Source organism: Callospermophilus lateralis, chromosome 6 (assembly GCF_048772815.1).
Source record: "Callospermophilus lateralis isolate mCalLat2 chromosome 6, mCalLat2.hap1, whole genome shotgun sequence".
In the NCBI taxonomy this organism is placed as follows: Eukaryota; Metazoa; Chordata; class Mammalia; order Rodentia; family Sciuridae; genus Callospermophilus; species Callospermophilus lateralis.
The window spans coordinates 160545899-160564889 of record NC_135310.1 but is presented as its reverse complement, the minus strand read 5'-3'; the positions used below and the strand labels follow the sequence as shown (position 1 = coordinate 160564889).

At 41.6% G+C, this 18991-nt stretch overlaps 1 protein-coding gene across 1 annotated transcript; it reads left to right on the top strand.

Annotated features, from left to right (window-relative positions):
* Window positions 1–7570: 7570 nt before the first annotated feature.
* Window positions 7571–11434, top strand: LOC143400997 (putative vomeronasal receptor-like protein 4). Its single transcript, XM_076857973.2, has 2 exons — window positions 7571–7595; window positions 10539–11434. The coding sequence occupies exon 2, from the start codon at window positions 10541–10543 to the stop codon at window positions 11432–11434; it is 894 nt and encodes a 297-aa protein (XP_076714088.1). The 5' UTR covers window positions 7571–7595; window positions 10539–10540.
* The last annotated feature ends 7557 nt before the right edge of the window (window positions 11435–18991 follow it).

Here is an 18991-nt window from a genome sequence, read left to right as displayed (position 1 = left end):
CCTAAATCAGATTAACATGGATATCAGAGGGACCTTAAGTCCGTGCCCTCTTGGTGCCATTACTGGTCTTGTGTTCACAGCCTGTGGGTAGAACAACAGGCTTCCCTTGTGCCATATCTTTCCTGGCCCAATTTCAGGCACAGATCTCATTCCTCCACCTACAAGGCACCCTCTCCACCTTCTTTCTGGAAGAATGGAGTTTCCTCAGAGGAAGAAGATGCCAGGTTGGCTCTGGAGTGACTAGGTGACATGGTAAGTTGTGTTGAATTTGGAACCATTAGGTAGCATGGTGGAACAGAGGCATGGGAGGGAGAGGGTGCACCAAAGAGGAGACATTAAAATAAAGAGGTCCCAAGAGATTTCATAAGGAAGTGGTGAACAGACACTAGATGGAAGTCCATGGAGAGGACTTCCAATTTCTCTTCCTGAATTCTATTCTCTATTTGTTTTCTATGTGCTTCAAAATAACAGGCTATCTGGAATTCCAGGTTCACAAAATCTGGGGCACACCAACTCTTCTTAACTCCACCTGCTGGAGGGCACACCCAACATGCCTGTCATTCTCCAATTTGACGCCTGCACAACCACCACGCCACAAAGTCTCATCCCAGGGAGCTACTCCCTCGTTGGGACTGAGAATGTTTTCCCAACACAGATACGTATGCTTCAAGCACAAACCAATGGCAGCTTGTAAAAGGAGCTCTGATGAGGCTTATTGTCCCCACTGTCTTGCTGTCACATTCATGTCACTACCCAGGAAGTTCCTTTCTCAAACTGTGTCCCCCTCAACTGAGGAAGTAGCCAGTGTGACCCTCACACACACCATCCCTGACCCTCAGGACCCACCCTGGGACTCCACCATCAAGGCTGGGGTCTGCCTAGAGGGGCAGTTAAGACCCAGCAGGAATAGCCAGATTATTAAGCCAGCATCCAGCCAGTCAGCAAGCCATGAGCAGCACAGCCCAGTGACCACAACACTGCTAGCCCACCCCTGGACCCCTCTGCTCACACAGCTCCACACAACCTCACACTCCTCCACAGTTCCGATCCCTCCTGCACTTCTGACTGCTGTCTCTGAGTCCCTCACCCACAGCTCATTGATACAAACCCTGTCCCTCTCCATGGACTTCCATCTAGTGTCTGTTCACCACTTCCTTATGAAATCTCTTGGGACCTCTTTATTTTAATGTCTCCTCTTTGGTGCACCCTCTCCCTCCCATGCCTCTATTCCACCATGCTACCTAATGGTTCCAAATTCAACACAACTTACCATGTCACCTAGTCATTCCAGAGCCAACCTGGCATCCTCTTCCTCTGAGGAAACTCCATTCACTGCCTGACACCCCCTACTCCCACCATCTCCCCCCCCCCGTCCTCCTCACACTGGATATGACCATATACTCCGTGGAGGTGGTTGAACTAACCTTCTCCTCCCACTCCTGGACTCCACTTCAAGTCCCAGATGCAAAAGGGCAGTCCTAGCCCCAGTCCTCCTTGTGCCAGGCATGTTGGCAGCAGGTGGCATGGGGGTAGCAGGAATAGGCAGAGCCACCCATGCTTACTCTACACTCTCCCAAGAATTGAATGAGGACTTTAGCAGGTGGCAGAGTCCCTAGAGTCTCTTCAAATCCAAGTCACCTCCTTAGCCAAGGTAGTTCTGAAAATAGGAGAGCCATTGACTTCCTAATGGTAGAGAAGGGGGGCACTTGTGTGATTTTAGGAGAGGAATGCTGTTATTTCACCAACGAATCCAGAATAGTCCAAGGAAACATAGCTGAGCTCTAGGAAGGCATCCAGAAATGCTGCTGGGAGTGACAGCAGTCATCTCCCTAAACCTTTGAGACAAACTGTCCCCTGGATGCCCCCATTGATGGGCCTTCCCCTTAGATTCATCATGGTGCTCTTACTAGGACCTTATCTAATAAAATGCCTGAAAATTCTTTTTACAAGATCTAGTAAAAGCACTCAGTAATCAGACTGTAAGCCAGGTCTTAAGAGCCAGGATAGCCCCTCCCTGAAGTTCTGGCCTGACCCTTCTTTGTCCCTGTTCAGCTTGAAGAAGGCAGAATGAACAATGGCCCTTATCACTGTAAGACAGAGGGCAAAATGTTAGGTCCCTAGACATTGGTAACTCAATTTTGTTTCTAGGACCCCATATAGGAGTATAAACTGCCCAGAAAACAAAATTTAAGATACCCTCTTCCCATACACCCCCACCTCAACGTCCCTAAACACAGAAAACTGTAGTTGCCCAGCCACCTGCGCCCAAGGTCTATTCTAGCTTGCTCTTGTTCCTTGTCCAAAAGATCCATGAGCTTCTATCTAAGTGACACTGGCTGCTGCGCCTTGCAGAAGGGCAGGCCTTGCAGATGGTAGACATCCTCTGTCCATAAACGGTGCCTGAGCTCAGAGCTGTCTCCTGTGTGTATTTGCCAGCTATCCTAAAAGACATACTCAGAACAGCATGGAGTACACTTTGTTCTGATTGAGTCCACAGTCTTTCCTGTTCCCTTCCTTCTCTTCTTCTGATCTTTCTGCTATTACTTTTAGTGTTTTTAAAAAAGATTAGTATCTGTTGTAACCTAATCCAAAATCAGGTGAGCAGATAAAAATATAAATACAAGAAAAATCAGGGGGGTAGATCAAGGAGGATGAAGGGCAGGAAGGAGGGATGGGATAAGGAAAGACTGTGGAATTAATGTGTCCTGACTTTCCCAAGGGCATATGTGAACATATCACAGTGAGTCACGTCGATTTTTCACTCCATAGTGGCAAACATCCACATTTTGATGTTTATGTGGGGTCCTCTTATGTGCTTAGTTGTGAATCTGTTTTTCAAAAAGTCAGGAGACAAATACAGATAAGAAGAGATACAGACTCAACCAATATTGATGGAATGATGTTTGACAATACTCCTAAGCACCTACAATGAAGGTTCTTTAGCCAATATGACCAAAGTGATCTATACTTCCAGTTCATTGCCATCATCATCAAATAGCAATGATATTTTTCACAGTCCTTGAGAAAGTAGTCTGAAAATTCATATGGAAGAGGACGGGATGCAGAATAACAAGCTGATCCTGAGCACCAAGAGCAAAGCCAGCATCAGCAATTTAGTGAGGTTCAAAGCAACTTAGTGAGACCCTGTCTCAAAATACACAATATGAAGGGCTGGGGATGGGGCTTACTGGTTGAGTACCCCTGGGTTCAATCTCTGTTGCCAAAAAAAATTAAAAATATAAAATAATAAAAGGATGAGAGAAAGGGGCCTTGTGAAAATAGGAGGGTGACCAATAGAATAGCGGCTGGGATTGAGAGAGAGAGGTGAAAACCACCCAGATTATGCCACGCCCATTATGAGAAGACCATGATGGATCATATGTACGTAGAGATAGATTAATGATTTTGAGATGATTATAACAAAAGGGAGGTCAAAAGAGTAGAGCCGGCCAATCAGGAGGAGGAGAAAGGGAAAGATTGAGGAAGTACGGGAACATGTTGCGTGTATGATGAAACGTGTTACGTGTACTATGAACATGGGATCATTTATCCTCCAGTGTGTATTATCATAGTGTAATAAATGACAAAAAAGAGAGGAATGAAAATCACTCTCTAGAGCTCTGGAATAAGAGGGAAGTGCGCTCCAACGGCTGGTGTCTTCTGAGACCCCTGGGAGGTTCACTGAGGTGATCCATGTGGGGCTCAGGAAACTCGGGACTCATTCATTCTCCTCTTCTCTCCTCCACTTCATTCTCCCTCCCCCTTGGCCCCTGCATCCAGTCCACAGAGTTTTCTTCTAGTTAGATCAAAGACCGACTGACTGACCAACCTACCTTCCTTCCTTCCTTCCTTCTTCCTTCCTTCCTTCCTTCTTTCCTTCCTCCCTCCCTCCCTTCCTCCCTCCCTCTCCTCCTCCTCCTTCTCTTCCTTCTCCTTCTGTCTCTCTCTCTCTCTCACCCTCCCTCTCTCCCTCCCTTCCTCCTTGTTATTCAGTAACTTTCATATATTACTGCAAATATTTACACTTTGAGTTTTGGGATCTAATTTCACTTAGCATGGTAGTCTCCAGGTCCATCCATTGACCACAGATGCATACGCCATTCTTTGTTATGGCTGAATAATATTTCATTGTGCATATATATCATGTTTTTTTATCCATTCGTGTGTTGATGGGGATCCAGGTTGGTTCCATAACTTGGCTACTGTGAATTGAGCTGCCGTAAAGATTGATGTGGCTGCCTCACTGTAATATGCTGATTTAAAATCCTTTGAATATGTACTGAGAAGGGGGTAGCTGGGTCATATGGTGTTCCAGTCCTACTATTTTTAGGAATCTCCGTACTGCTTTCCAGAGTGCTTATGCCTATTTGCTGTTCCATCAGAAATGTATAAGTGTACATTTCCTCCCATATTGTTCTCAGTATTCTGTTTTTAAAAAATATATTTTATTTTTTAGTTCTAGTTGGGCAAAATACCTTTATTTTATTTATTTATTGTTCTGTGATGCTGAGGATGGAACCCAGGGCCTCACACATGCTAGGCGAGTGCTCTACCGCTGAGCCACAATCCTAGCCCCAGTTCTTTGTATTCTTGACAATTGACATTCTGACTGGAGTGAGATGAAACTTCATTTTATTCTTAATTTTGATTACCCTAATTTTTAGAGATGCTGAATATTTTCCATATATTTGTTCACATCTTGTATTTCCTCTTTTGAGAACTGTCTTTTTATTTCTTTTACCTAGTGATTAATTGAGCTATGTTATCATCATCATCATCATCATCATCATCATCATTTTATTTTATTTTAGTGTTAAGGTTTTTCAGTCCTTGGTACGCTCTGACTGTCATGGTATTATTAAGGAGCAGCAGCCTGAGATCATCTCACATTCTGTGGGCTCTCTTCACACGGTTTCCTTTGCTGTGCCTAAGCTTTAAAATTTGACACCAGCCCATTTATTGATTTTTGGTTTTACTTCATGGGCTTTAGGGGTCTTGTGAGAAAGTCAGTTCCTCGGGGACATGTTGGAGTGTTAGTCCTGCACGTTCTTCCAGCCGGGGTGGAGATCTGGGTGCAGTCCCCAGGTCCTTGCTCACGTGGAGGTGACTCGTGCAGGGACCATCGGGGTCTTCTCTGCAGGGGTTTTCAGGATTCCCGCCCCACTGTTAGAAAGGCTGCCTGGTGTCGGACCCTGTCCCCAGGGGCCTGCCTCGTGTCCTCTGCTCCCTCCCAGGTCTCCAGGCCTGTCTGGGAGCCAGCACCTTGCTACCCTTGTCACCTGGCTCTCCAGTGTAGCTGACATCAGGAACCGTCACGACTGCAGGATCGCTCTTCCTGCTCGGGATTGACTTTTCTCTGTGGGTCTCTTATTTATCCAAATGAACTTTAGGAGTGTTGTGGCTCAATCTTTGAAGAATGCCATTGATACTTTTATAAGTATTGCATGAATCTGCATAATGCTTTTGATTGTGTGGCCATTTTTAGAGCATGAATCTGCCTATTGCAGAAGATGACAGGTCTTTCCATCTTCTGTGGTCTTCAGTTTCTTTTTTCACTGTTCTCTGCCTTTCACTATAGACAACCTTCCCATCCTTTATTAAGTTAATTCCTAAGGGGTTTTTTTTTGGGGGGGGGGAGATTATTGTGAATGGAATATATTTCCTCATTTCCTTTGTGACAGATTCCTTATTGGAGTATAGAAAATTACTAATCTTAGTGTTTGATATTCTCTCCTGCTCTTATGAAATTTGTTTATGAACTCTAAAAGTCTTCTGGTGCAGTTTTTCTGGGTCTTCTAAATGTAAGATCATGTCATCAGCAAATAGATAATTTGCTTTTCCTATTTGTATCCCTTTAATTTCCTTCTCTTGCCTGATTGCTTGGGTAGGATTTCAAGGACTTTGTCAAATAGGGTGGGTGAAAGTGGACCTGTGACACTTGTTCCAGTTTTCAGTGGAAATGTTTTAGGTTTTCTCCCTTCAGCATAATGTTGACCTTGTGTTTGTCATATATGATCTTTACACTACTAACACATGTTCTTTCCGTTCCTAGTTTCTCTAGTGTTTTAGATATGAGTGAGCACTTTACTGTGTTGGAATAATTATGTGATTCATGTCGTCAAGTCTATTTTGTGATGAATGACATTCCTAGGTTGGCATATGATGGATCAACCTGGCATCTGTGGAATGAACCCATTTTTTTTTACGGTGCACTGCCTTTGTAACATGTTTTTGCATGTGATTGGCCAGAATTTTATTAAGAATATTTTCACTTGAGTTCATCAGGGGTAATGGACTCTATTTTGCTTCCTTGATGAGTCTTGGTCAGGTCTGGTGTGGTGGTGCTGGCCCACAGGATGGGCTGGGCAGTGTCTTCCTTTTCTGTTTCATGGAGTAGCCTGAGGAGGACTGGTCACAGTTGTTTCTGAAGAGCTGGTGGGACTTGGCTGAGAGTCCGTCCAGTCCTGGGCTTGTGCTTGTTGGGAGACTTTTCACAGCTGCTTCAGTTCATTACTTGGTGTTGATCTGTTTAAGGGTGTGTACCTTCGTGGTTCAGTGTGGGGAGGCCACACGTCTCTAGGAATTTGTCAGTATCTTCAAGATTTCGTAGCTTTTTGGAGGAAAGATTTCTGAAATAGTTTCTGATGATCCTCTGGATCTCAGTAGTGTCGTGGTGATGTATTCTTCTTCACCTTGGATTCTGTTCATTTGAGTTTTCTCCTTCTTTCCTTTGGTTAGTTTGGTAAAGGTTTTATCAATGTTGTTCATCCTTTCAAAAAGCCTACTCTTCATTTAAAATATATGTCATATTACTTTTTTATTATTCATTTCACAGATTTTGGCTTTGATTTTAATTATTTCCTGTTTTCTAGTGATTTTGGCATTGGCCTGTTGTTTTGGTAGAGTGTTGAGATACAATGTTAACTTATTTGGTATTTACTTATCTATATTTTTATGTTGATCACAGTGCTGTACACGTTCCTCTTAGAAATGCCTTAAGGAAAATAATCCTGGTTTTTCAAGTTACTGAGATTGTATATGATCTCAGACTCATGCAAAAGTTGCCAGTTCGTAGTAATAAAATCATCACAAGTGTCACAGAGTTCAGGGCTGCTTTTGTAGCAGGGAACACTGCTCATGGCTGTTCCACTCTGTGTCTACGCTCACAAGTGCCCTGAGTGGCACTGCACCGTGCAGGCCTGGGTCTCCCTTCCACACCAGGGACCGCAACTCAGGTGGCTTCCATGCGTGGCCCAGGGTTCTAGTCCCTAATGTGTGCAGGGCGCATCCCCAGGTCATGAGTCCCTCAGGGCACAGGGGAGGCCCAGCCCCGGCTGCTCTGTCTCTGAAGAAAGGAAGCTGCCCTCACCTCCCCTCAGCCCGTGGCCACATTCATTGACATTCCTTTGCAACAGGGACACAACACTCCTCCAGGTGGCAGGATGAAAAGTGATGTGAGGACCCTCCTGGGGTGCAGATGAATTATAGAAATGCCCTTCAGGAAGAGCACAGGAGATTTGAGTTTCTCACTGCTTTTTTAGGGCATTATAGTCACACTAAAGTGTGCCTCCTCTGACGTAACACACGCAGGGAACGTCATTGGCTCCTTTGGAGTCCCCACTGTTCCCACTTTTCATCCCCTTCTTCCTCCCCCTGTTCCCATTCCTCTTCTAACCGTGTTCCTTGTATTTATTCATTGTTTTATTGGGTCATGCTTCATAGACACACACAAAGTGAGGTCCATCCTGGTACCTTCACATGTGTCCACAGCTTAATTACCTCCAGTTCATTCCACAGCTCCTCTCTTGTTCCACTTCGCCCACTTCCCCAAATTCCTTCTTTGCTCCATGGACATGGTTTTTTTAATTTTTTTATTTTTTTAATTGAATCTGCACAGTCTGTTCCCCTTAATTTTTCTCCAGTTTCCACCTATGAAGTGAAATGTTTTACCCCTGATGTGACCCAACATTCTCTAGTTCCATCCATTTCCCAAACAATGTGATAGTTTTACTCTTCTTCATGGCTGAGTAGAACTCCAGTTTGTCCATCCTCCATATTTTCTTGATCCATTCATGTGTTAGTAATCACCTGGGCTCATTCCATAACTTGGCCCTTGTGAATTATATTACTATAAATATTGATGCACTTGTATCATTCTATCATGCTAATTAGATTTTTAAATATAAATACCATGTAGTGGGATAGCTGAATCATATGGTGGTTCCTTTTTTAAATTTTTAAGGAATGTCCATATTGCTTACCAACTTGGTTGTACTAATGTGCTGTCCCACCCCCAAGGGCATGAATTCACCTGTTTTGACCACATCTTTGAGAAAATCTACTTCTATTTGTATTCTTGATGAATGCCATTTTTCTAACAGTGAGGTGAGATCTCACTGTAATTTTGATTTGCATTACTGTGATGGCACATTTGATTTTTTGAGAGTGGCACTGTGGGTGCGTCTAGCCATTGGGTTCAAGTTTTTGGTCAATGTACAAGTAATAAAATAACCACTTACAACAACGTCCTTGAACTACCAATGTGCACAGGTGGAGAAGAATGGCTCCTGACCTTCCCAGGTGCCTGGTTGAGACTTGCCCTGAAGGCAGAGTCCCCAGTGCTGGTCCTCAAGTACCACATCCCTGTGCATGGAGTAGGCCTTGGACATGAGGGGCAGTGACATCTGTGTCCCAGAAGTGGGCACCAATCTATTGGTGCTGATTCACTTTCTTTTTTTATTTTTTTTATTTTTACATGTTTTATTTGTTTGCAAGGACTGTCATCATAAAATATTGTGACTGGGTGGCTTTTTTGTGTATTTTTTTATTGGTTGTTCAAAATATCACAAAGCTCTTGACATATCATATTTCATACATTAGATTCAAGTGGATTATGAACTCCCATTTTTACCCCAAATACAGATTGCAGAATCACATCGGTTACACATCCACAATTTTACATAATGCCATATTAGTAACTGTTGTATTCTGCTACCTTTCCTATCCTCTACTATCCCCCCTCCCCTCCCCTCCCGTCTTCTCTCTCTACCCCATCTACTGTAATTCATCTCCCTCCTTGTTTATTTTCCCCTTCCCCTCACAACCTCTTATATGTAATTTTGTATAACATTGAGGGTCTCCCTCCATTTCCATGCAATTTCCCTTTTCTCTCCCTTTCCCCTCCCACCTCATGTCTCTATTTAATGTTAATCTTTTCTTCCTGCTCTTCCTCCCTGCTCTGTTCTTAGTTGCTCTCATTCTTATTATGAAAACTTCTTTTAAAATAATTAAGCTCCAATTAAAACTGAGATGAGGTCTGAGCCTCACAAACTTAGTAACTGTGGAGGGAGAGGGAGAGCCATGCTGCAGGGACTGGTGTCCACAGGGGTTAGCTTCTCCCTGACAGGTGTCAGCTCTCAACACTGGAGCCTCTGTGGTAGTTAATTGCACAGAAAAACTTCACAAACCCAGAAGGTACAAATGCGACCTTGAAAGCTGCATCTTGTCTAAAAGACAACCCAGAGCTTGTCTGCAGCACAGCCACCCAGGTGAGTGGGCCCTAGGATCTGACTTGCTCACAGGCCCAGGTGACATGCCCTCAGCAGTCAAGGTCTTTCTCTGTGACTGAGCAAGGGGGTGGCTGACAGGGTCTGAGCCTTAGGACCTTCCCTCTTCTTCTGGTATTTAAAGGTATGACCTTGGCCAGGAAGATGAAGGGGTCTTTTACAGCAGGTGCCCCTCAGCTATGCCGGAGCCACTGTGACCCTGTGTGCAAGATCTGAGTTCAGCAGAGAGCTCTGTGGTGGGTCCTGAGGATAGAAAGTTGGAAGCTTTTTCTGCTTTTAGAAATGTTCAGTTTTTTCAAACTCCATGTTGTCCTGCTATGACTCTGTCTGCATGCTTAGCTTATATAATATTTTTGCTCCTATTTTTTGGAATATTATTTGATTTCCAAGATACAAATTTCCCCTTGCATTATATATCTATGTTCCTAAGTGCATTTGTGTTTAATGAGAAAGAATTCTGTCTGCAACTAACCTAAAACTGTTGGTCCTCACATGTAGCATTAGACCAAACATGAGTGTCAAATTCATTCCTTATATGTCTGCTTGGCAAAGTGCCTATTGAAACAATTAACATTCAAAATCTTAGTGTCTCTTATCCAGTATGATTTCATTATTTTGCTTCATATTAAACTTTCACAAAATTTATTTAAGTTTAGTTTAATACCATGAAGCAAGGAACACCTCTCTCTTATTTATCTTGGCAAATTTTCCCCAGGATGGATGCATGTACCTGCCACCTGTTGGGTTTTATTCCCACCTGGGAGTCATACAAGTCTTTCAATGCAAGACCGTCTTTTAGAGCCGTTCACTGTGTAATTGTAAATCCAATCTGGGATAATGCCATTTTCTCTTCTGACATTCTTCTTTTCATTCAGACAGAGTGAAAGAGAAGAGAGTTGTGTAATTCAGAAATGCCTCCCAAATTTGATACAGAGCTCTGAAGTTTGGGTAGGTGGGAAGGTATGAAGTAAGAAATGATTTTGCATCTTGTCAAGGGGATAATCTTCATGTTTCTAATAGGACTTGGAGTTGTGGGGAACATCTTGGTTCTTGTGAACTATATGGGCTTGTTTAGAAGCACCATGAAATCTATCCACCTCATTCTCATTCATTTGGCTTTTACAAATATGATAACACTTTTTTCAAAAGTAATGCCAAGGACAATTACCAGTTTGGGGTTGAGACACCTCATAGGTGATACAGCCTGTAAGATCATAGTTTATCTTGGCAGGGTAGCCCGGGGCCTGTCCATCTGCACCACCAGTCTCCTCACAGTGGTCCAGGCCATCACCATCAGCCCCAGAGCCTCCAGGTGGAGGAGGCTGCAGCCCAGGTCTGCATGGCACCTGCTTCCCTTGTTGCTCTTCTGTTGGATTCTCAATTCCTTGATAAGCATGAATTTAACATTTTACTCCAAAAATATCAGCAGCATGAACACATCACAATTTACTAGTGGTTACAACTATTGTTATTTACAACCACAAACCGGGATAATTAGATGGATTTTTATTCTTCTCATGGTCCTTCGAGATGCTGTGTTCCAGGGTGTCATGGGCGGGGCCAGTGGCTACATGGTCTTCCTCCTCCACAAGCACCACCAGCAGGTGCTCCACCTTCAGACCTCCAAGCTCCTCTACAGAACTCCTCCTGAGATGAAGGCTGCGAAGAGTGTTCTCCTTCTGATGCTCTGCTTTCTCCTCTTCTATTGGGCAGACTGTTTTATGACTTTACATGTAACTTTCTCCTTAGAGAAGCGTTTCCTAGAAGTCAGTGTTCTAGAACTTGTGAACCTTGGCTACGCAGTCCTCAGCCCATTTGTGCTGATTCACAGGGATGGACACCTGGCTGAGTGTTGTCCTGCTCAGTGAGAAGGAAAGACTTTGAGAAAATGTCTATTTCAATGATCTTTTCAGTAAATAAGTTTTAAATAATTCTTAGATTTCCGTTGCTGTATGTGAGGGAAAAATCAAGTTAGGGTAGATGATACACATAGAGGCACATTTCCAAACCACAAAGCTGGTGACAGTCCTATGACAGATTTCACAGGAAGCTGGTTACGGGTGCTTCTTCTACATATCTAAGGCCCTCAAGATAATTGCAGGTTTCATTTCCCTTGTAAACCTCAAACTCTATTGACACGTATTAAGATTAAGGTATATTTATTTATGATTAATAGAATACATTTTAAGGTTCATGGTATTTAAAAATAGAATTGAATGATATTAGAATGGAATGATAATAGAATGTATTATGTACATTATGAAATGTGAAAAAATAGACACTTATAGTTGTCTCATTGATAGAATGATACATGGATACATAATGAAAATAATTTAGTTTTCTTTTGTGTTTTCTGATTTCTGACTCACAATTTGAATGCATTTTTCTCCAATATATGAGGAGTTGGTGTTGATCACAAATCATGGCTTGTTTCAAGAGGGTACTAGTTGCCTCTGTGATACTTGATATTGTCCTTCTGTCTTCAGTTATCCACAACACAAACTGATGTGAAATGTAGTGAACTGAATCTTCCTGTTTCTGATATGAGTCAAAACACATATTCCTGTAGAATGCACAGATCTAGCCATCAAGTATTTGATTGAGCCTTTTGAAATATTATTGATGCTGTTGATGTGATGATCATCTTCCCTCTAGGACTTCAGAGTTGGCCTAGGGGCCCTTCCTTCATAGCTATGTGTCCTCTTTGTCTTTCTTATGACCATGTTTATTTTGGGATGTTTTAAGTCTCTAGGAAGAAATGGTGAAGGCCTTTTCTTGTGGTTTGTTTATTCCACGACAACACAGATTTAAAATGATTTATTGTTATTATGTCATACTCCATAATTAGAGTTTATTTGCTTCATATAATGGTGGTGTCTTTGAAGATAAAGGTTTTACGAGTGCCTTAGATTCACAGTTCTCCTGTGATGGCTGACTCCTAAAATGTAGCCTAGAGAACAAGACAAAATGAGCCCTCCCCAGACCCATCACTGGTGTGGACTCCAGGGCAGGGAGTACAAATCCCAGAAGTGCAGGTAAGAATGAATGACGCGTAAATGTAGAAGCATGAGGATGAGGTGACCAAGCACCAACAACAGACAATACCCAGGTGAAAAAGAAAATGGTTCCTGACTTTTGGACACAATGTATCAAGTTTTGCCTGGAATTTATATTCCTTATGTAAGTATGATTTTCTTTACTCTAAAATGTGGGAATTGAGTGGAGAAAATAAAAGTGCATCAGAAACCATAATTGGAAAATAATTGAAACTAATGAAGCACATAATTACATTGTTACACACCTGTCAAGTGGGAGATAAAAGAGAGAAATGGGTACACTGGCCATTGGAACTCTCGGACATGACTGGTAGCACATCACTTTTCTTTGATTGCACAAATACCCGTGTGGTTTTAAAGCAGCAAAATATAAATAGTAATTTGAACTCTGCATGAGTTGTGTCTAAGAATGCTTACACAATGGTTATAGATGAGATTACTGAGTATGTCCCTAAGTTTGTGAGATAAAACACCACATTCAGAAATTGAGAGAAATTATTACACGAATTGACACATCAATGACTTTGCTAAAAATTCAAACAAAGAAATATCTTGAAAGTAACCATAGGAATACATGAAGTAAAAGTCATCAGTCATTCCTAACTGATAGTGGATGTCATACAAGACACCTTGAGTCCCAGAAAACTCCATTGATCACAAGCCTAATAAGTCCCTTCTCTTATTGGTGGATTCAAGAACATTTTGGTTTCCATCAATTATGGTCAGTTCATACCCAGTGTCAGTTGATCGCTGAAATGTCTGGTGGTTCCCTTGTTCCCGTGACCAGTCATTCTGTTAGGTGAACGTCCGTCTCACTGGGGAGAGGAGGAGGAAGGGGTCAGTGTGCTCTGGCAGGGCAGCAGGGTCCCTCATGGGCAGCTCCCTCCCCTCCACACAGGAGCCCTGTGTCTGCAGACTGGCTCCAGGATGGGCGTTAAAGGAGGAGCCATGAAACCTGTTCTAGAGATTTGAGTCAGATTTACCCTCAGAACAGATGGGGTTTCTCTCCTTCTACAAATCCAGAAAGGATTAGGCAGAACTGTCATATGTTTTATTTCTGCACACCTGTTGATCAATTGATCAATGCGAAAGATCTCTCTGAGTCCCACAGTTCTCATTATTTTCCATTATGATAAACATGGCCACTGTTCCTTAGTGAATCAGTGACACCATATGGCACATGTGCCTTGGAATCTGATGGTCCCCCTTGTGTTAAGGTATTCTAGTTCAATGTCAGTACTTCCTAATTTGATGTTGAATTCATTGCTAAGAACCCACAAAGTTCAACTAGGATGCTGAGCTATCCTCATGAATTTCTTCAGCAAATGTTGTTGGTAAAAGTAGATACCCACCTGCAAAATATGATATCGGGTCCTAATCTGAAATCACACAAAACTCTACTCAAAGTTGAGCAAAGATTCAGACATATAATTGAAAATTTAGGACTCCTCAAATGCAATATGGTGAAACACTCCTTGACTTTGGTGATGTCAGTGAGTTTTTGGATATGATTTCCAAATCAGAAAAAAATAGCAGCAATTACCAAGTGGGTCTATGTCAAACTAAAGACATTCTTCACACAAAGGAGACCCTCACCACATTGAAAAGCCAGCAATGGGATGAGAGCTGCATTTAAAAATGTTGTGAGTAGTAAAGTTTTACTTTCTAAACTATGTGAGTCACTCACATTGGTGTATAGACAAAGTGCCCAAGATTAAACAGGTTATAAATGGTCTTGAAAAATATTTTCCCAAACAAGATATGCAAATGTCCACACCCTATGAGCAGGTGTTCATCATCATTGACCACTAGGACACTGCGAATCACACTCAGGGGACACAACCTCACACCCGTTAGGTTGGTTCTTAACTAGGAGAGAAGAAATAATAAGTGTCAGAAAGTTCCTGGGGGGAAGGAAACAATTTTGTATACATAAAAGTGACTCTGAATATTATATGTGCTCTGTGGTTGGGATCATTGTTCCTTTTCAAAAAGAATGTAATCAGAGGCATGACATGACTTCAAAACTTAAATATACTAAAAAGCTATAGGAACCTAAAAAGCCTGGTGTTGGGACCTGCACAGTCTTTAATTTAGGTAACTGGATCAGGTGATGAGGGTATGGAGAAAAGACAAACACACAAATAGGGAAAAAACTGGTGCTCCTGCTTCACTAAATCCCTGGTAGGCAGATAGTGACACAGAACAAGCTCAGCATTTGTATTAGATGAGGATAATCATAAAAAGGTTTTTGTTGGAAAATTTTTTCAAAACAAGCAAAACTAAGTTCATAGGTATGAGCAGCCCAATTATGATTATCAGCTTGTGCCCATAACTTTCTACCCCCTGGGCATCTGGGGTCAGAACTTCAAAGTCAAGAACTGAACAACTATGTGGCAGGCACAGAGCCTCCTATTGAACAGAGCACCACCATAGCACCTGGGCCCTCCTAAATCAGCACCTGCACATGGAAGTTCCCAGGAGAGGTGTGGCCTCAGTTGCAGGACAGCTCAAGGGCCCTAATTCACTTCCTGCTTCACACACCATGGTTCGGCATAAAAGCAGACACTGGTACTAATGGAAAAGGATAGATAGCCTAGAAGTAGCTCATGCATCTAGATCTAATTGATTTTTAACAAGGTGCTCTGGAGGTGCATTAGAGAAAGAAGAGGCTTCTCAATGAAGTGGTCTTGGAAAAACTGCATATCCATCCACATGGAGAAGAATGTCACTAGATTCTTGTGCCTTACAAGCTACAAACTCTGTCAAAATGGATTAAAGACTTAAATATAAGACCTGAACCAACAAAAGTAGTAGACGAAAACAAGAGAAAGATTTAGGACATTATAATAGGCAAGAATTTTTGGACAAGTCAACAAAATGACAGAAACCACAGGAAATTAGACAAATGAGATTCTGTTGAACTAAAAATAGATGTTCACAGGAAAATAAAAGAATAAACCAGAGGGGAGAGACTAACTGCCCATTAGCTGGACCTATTTGGAAAGTCAAAGTCTCATAGTGCATTTTTATTCAGGATCTATCAAAGAGACTGAAACACCCAATAGCAAAGCTGCTGGTGTAGCTCAGTGGGACACAGTTCGTCAGTACCAGTGGACACCATGATATGCAATCAACATGCAAAACAAACATCCACAACAAAACACACAAAGTCAAGAACAACAACAAGAGACCCTGATTAAATAGGGGCATTAGCCTATGAACATGTTTTTCAGCAGACGCCTTACAAATGTTCAACCTCATTAATTTTCAGGGTGATGCAAATCCCAGCCTCAATGTCACTAGGATGGCCACCGTCAAAAATTCAAAGCTTATAAAGTGCTGGTAGATACGTGGTGAGAAAGAAACCCTCACACACTGTAGGTGGGAAGGAAAATAGGTACAGATATTATGAAAACTGTGGGAGATTCCAAAAATGTTAACAATAAAACTACCATACGGTCCAGTGATGGCATCTTGGGTTTACATATAAAGCATATTAAATCACATTTAATATTAAATCATATTAAAGGTGTCTAAGAGACACCTGCAATCCTATGCTCCTTGCAACAAAATAGCTAAAATCCTGAGCCATCTTAAGTGACCATCAAATGAAGTATGGATAAAAACCACACGGTAACACGTACATGATGGAAAAGCATCATCCCTAAAGTAAAATGAAATTCTGTTATTGGCAGCACCTCAACTGAGCTGGAGGTGTTATGTTAAGTGAACTAAGTCGGGCACAAAGAGACAAATACCACAAAATCTCACTCACAGGTGGAAACTGTTGATCTTCTAGAAGTTGAGAGCAGAATGGTGAACCACAGAGGATTGGGGCAAGGTAAGGATGGGGAAAGTGGAAAAATGGTACTAAGTGTATAGAGGAGCAAAGAGTTCTGGTGAGCTATGATTTGGCAGCATGAGCACAGATAATGGTAACACAGTGTATATTGATTGAGTTGGAGGAAGAGATCTCCATGTGTTTAGCATAAAAAAAGATCTATCTATATATGTAAATATATACATGAGGATATACATGTATTTTTTGAACGTATAATTTTTTTTAGAGAGAGAGAGGATTTTAATATTTATTTTTTAGTTTTCAGTGGACACAACATCTTTGTTTGTATGTGGTGCTGAGGATCGAGCCCGGGCCACACGCATGCCAGGCAAGCACGCTACCGCTTGAGCCACATCCCCAGCCCATCTATGTATTTTTGTGTGTGTGTGTTCCTTGGTTTGAATGTTAGTAAATGCTTATATGTATAGAAACATCTCATAGTACCACATAAGTTTGTATAAATTTGTATCAATTAAAGAAAAAAAGACCTCTGTGAAAGAAAGCTGTCAAACATAATTAATGTAACTCTTATCACTAGTTATGTCACCTATTATATTAAGAGATGCTGATAGGTACTTATTCATTTAAAATGTTTTAAGAGGTCTATGGCCAAACACCCTGAACATGCCTGATCTCATCTGAAATCCATTAAAATTGAAGATGACCAAAGTTCCTCCTCAGATCTGAGTCACTGAGTCACATGTGGGTCTACAGATAGACCTCACAAGCACTGTTCACAGAAATAACTGATAAAAGGAAGGACACAAAACCAGCACCTTAATTTGAGAAACCATCATAATGTTTCAAAGTATTTATTAGCCGCTATGCAAATACACTCAACTTGATATATGTCAGAAACATCATGCCCTTCTTTGATCAGTATCCAAAACTAAAAAGAGAGAAGGTTCCTTCCAACCCACATTTATTTTGTGCCACTTTTGCTTGTTGGACACCATAAATGTTCTCACCACCAGGTGCTCTGGATATCTGACATGGGGCTACAGGATTTGGTGTTTGTCCTTCTGGGTATTGGTCTTGCTTTGGGGCTGGCCCTTCTTTCTATGCCCCTATTCTTCCCTTTTTGGAATGGGAATGTTCACTTGGTACCATTGCCTGTTGGATGCATGTAAGTTGCTTTTGATTTTTACAGAGACTCACAGCCAAGAGTTTGCCTTCAGTGCGATAGAAGATGTTGGACTTTTGAGCAATAATTTAATGGTTCAGAGATGGGGGTTCTTGCAGATGGAATGAATTTTGCATTGTGAGACTGGCATGAGATTTGGGGGGCCAGGGTTGGAATACTCTGTTTTATACTTAGAGGTCATGTCAGGCAATGCAGGGATGTTCAGCGACACGGCTGTTAAGACATAGTCGGATCATGATTGGATCATGAAGACTCTAATAGCCTCAAAAAACAAAGAAACAAACTTGAAAATAACAAAAGAGGTTTAAGACCTTTACATTGAAAACTACAGAACATTAAAGAAAGACTTTAAAGATCTTAGAAAATGAAAAGATCTCCCTTGTTTTTGGATAGGCAGAGTCACATTATAAAAATGATTCAGTTTAACTATACAGATTTAATGCAATTCCAATCAAAATCCCAAAGACATTTCTCATAGAAATAGAAAAAGCAATCATGAAATTCATCTGGAAAAAAAAAAGAGAGAGAGACCCAGAGTAGCCAAAGCAATCCTTAGCAAGAAGAGTGAAGCAGGTGGTATCACCTTAAACTATTCTACAGAGCAATAGCAACAAAAATGGGCATGGTATTGGCACCAAAATAGTCTTGTATTCCAATGGTACCGAGTAAAGGACACAGAGACAAACACACATCAATACAGTTCTTTCACACTAGACAAAGGTGCCAAGAAAACACACTGGGAAAAGATGGCCTCTTCAACAACGGCGCTGAGAAAACTAGAAATCCACATGCAGCAAAATGAAATGAAACCCCTGTCTCTCACCATGCACAAAACTCAAAGTGGATCAAGGACCTAGGAATTAAACCAGAGACTCTGAGCCTAGAGAAGAAAAACAGGACCAAATTTCCATCCTGTGGGATTAGGCCCTGACTTCCTTAATAAGACCCCTTGAGCACAAGAATTGAATTCAAGAACAACAAATGGGATGGATTCAAACTAAAAAGTGCTTCTCAGCAAAATAAACAATCAATGAAGTCAATAGAGAGCCTACAGAATGGGAGAAATCTTTACCACATGCACATCAGATCGAGCACTAATCTCTAGGATATATAATTAACTAAAAAATCTTAACACCCAAAAAACAAATAACCCAAACAATAAATGGGCTGAGAAACTGAACAAACACTTCTCAGAAGATAATACATAAACAGTCAACAAATATATGAAAAAAAATGTTCATCATCACTAGCAATTAGAGAAATGCAAATCAGATTTTATCTCACTCCAGTCAGAATGGCAGCTTTTAAGAATACAAACAACAATAAGTGTTGGTGAGTACGTGGGGGAAAAGGCACACTCATACATTGCTGATGGGACTGC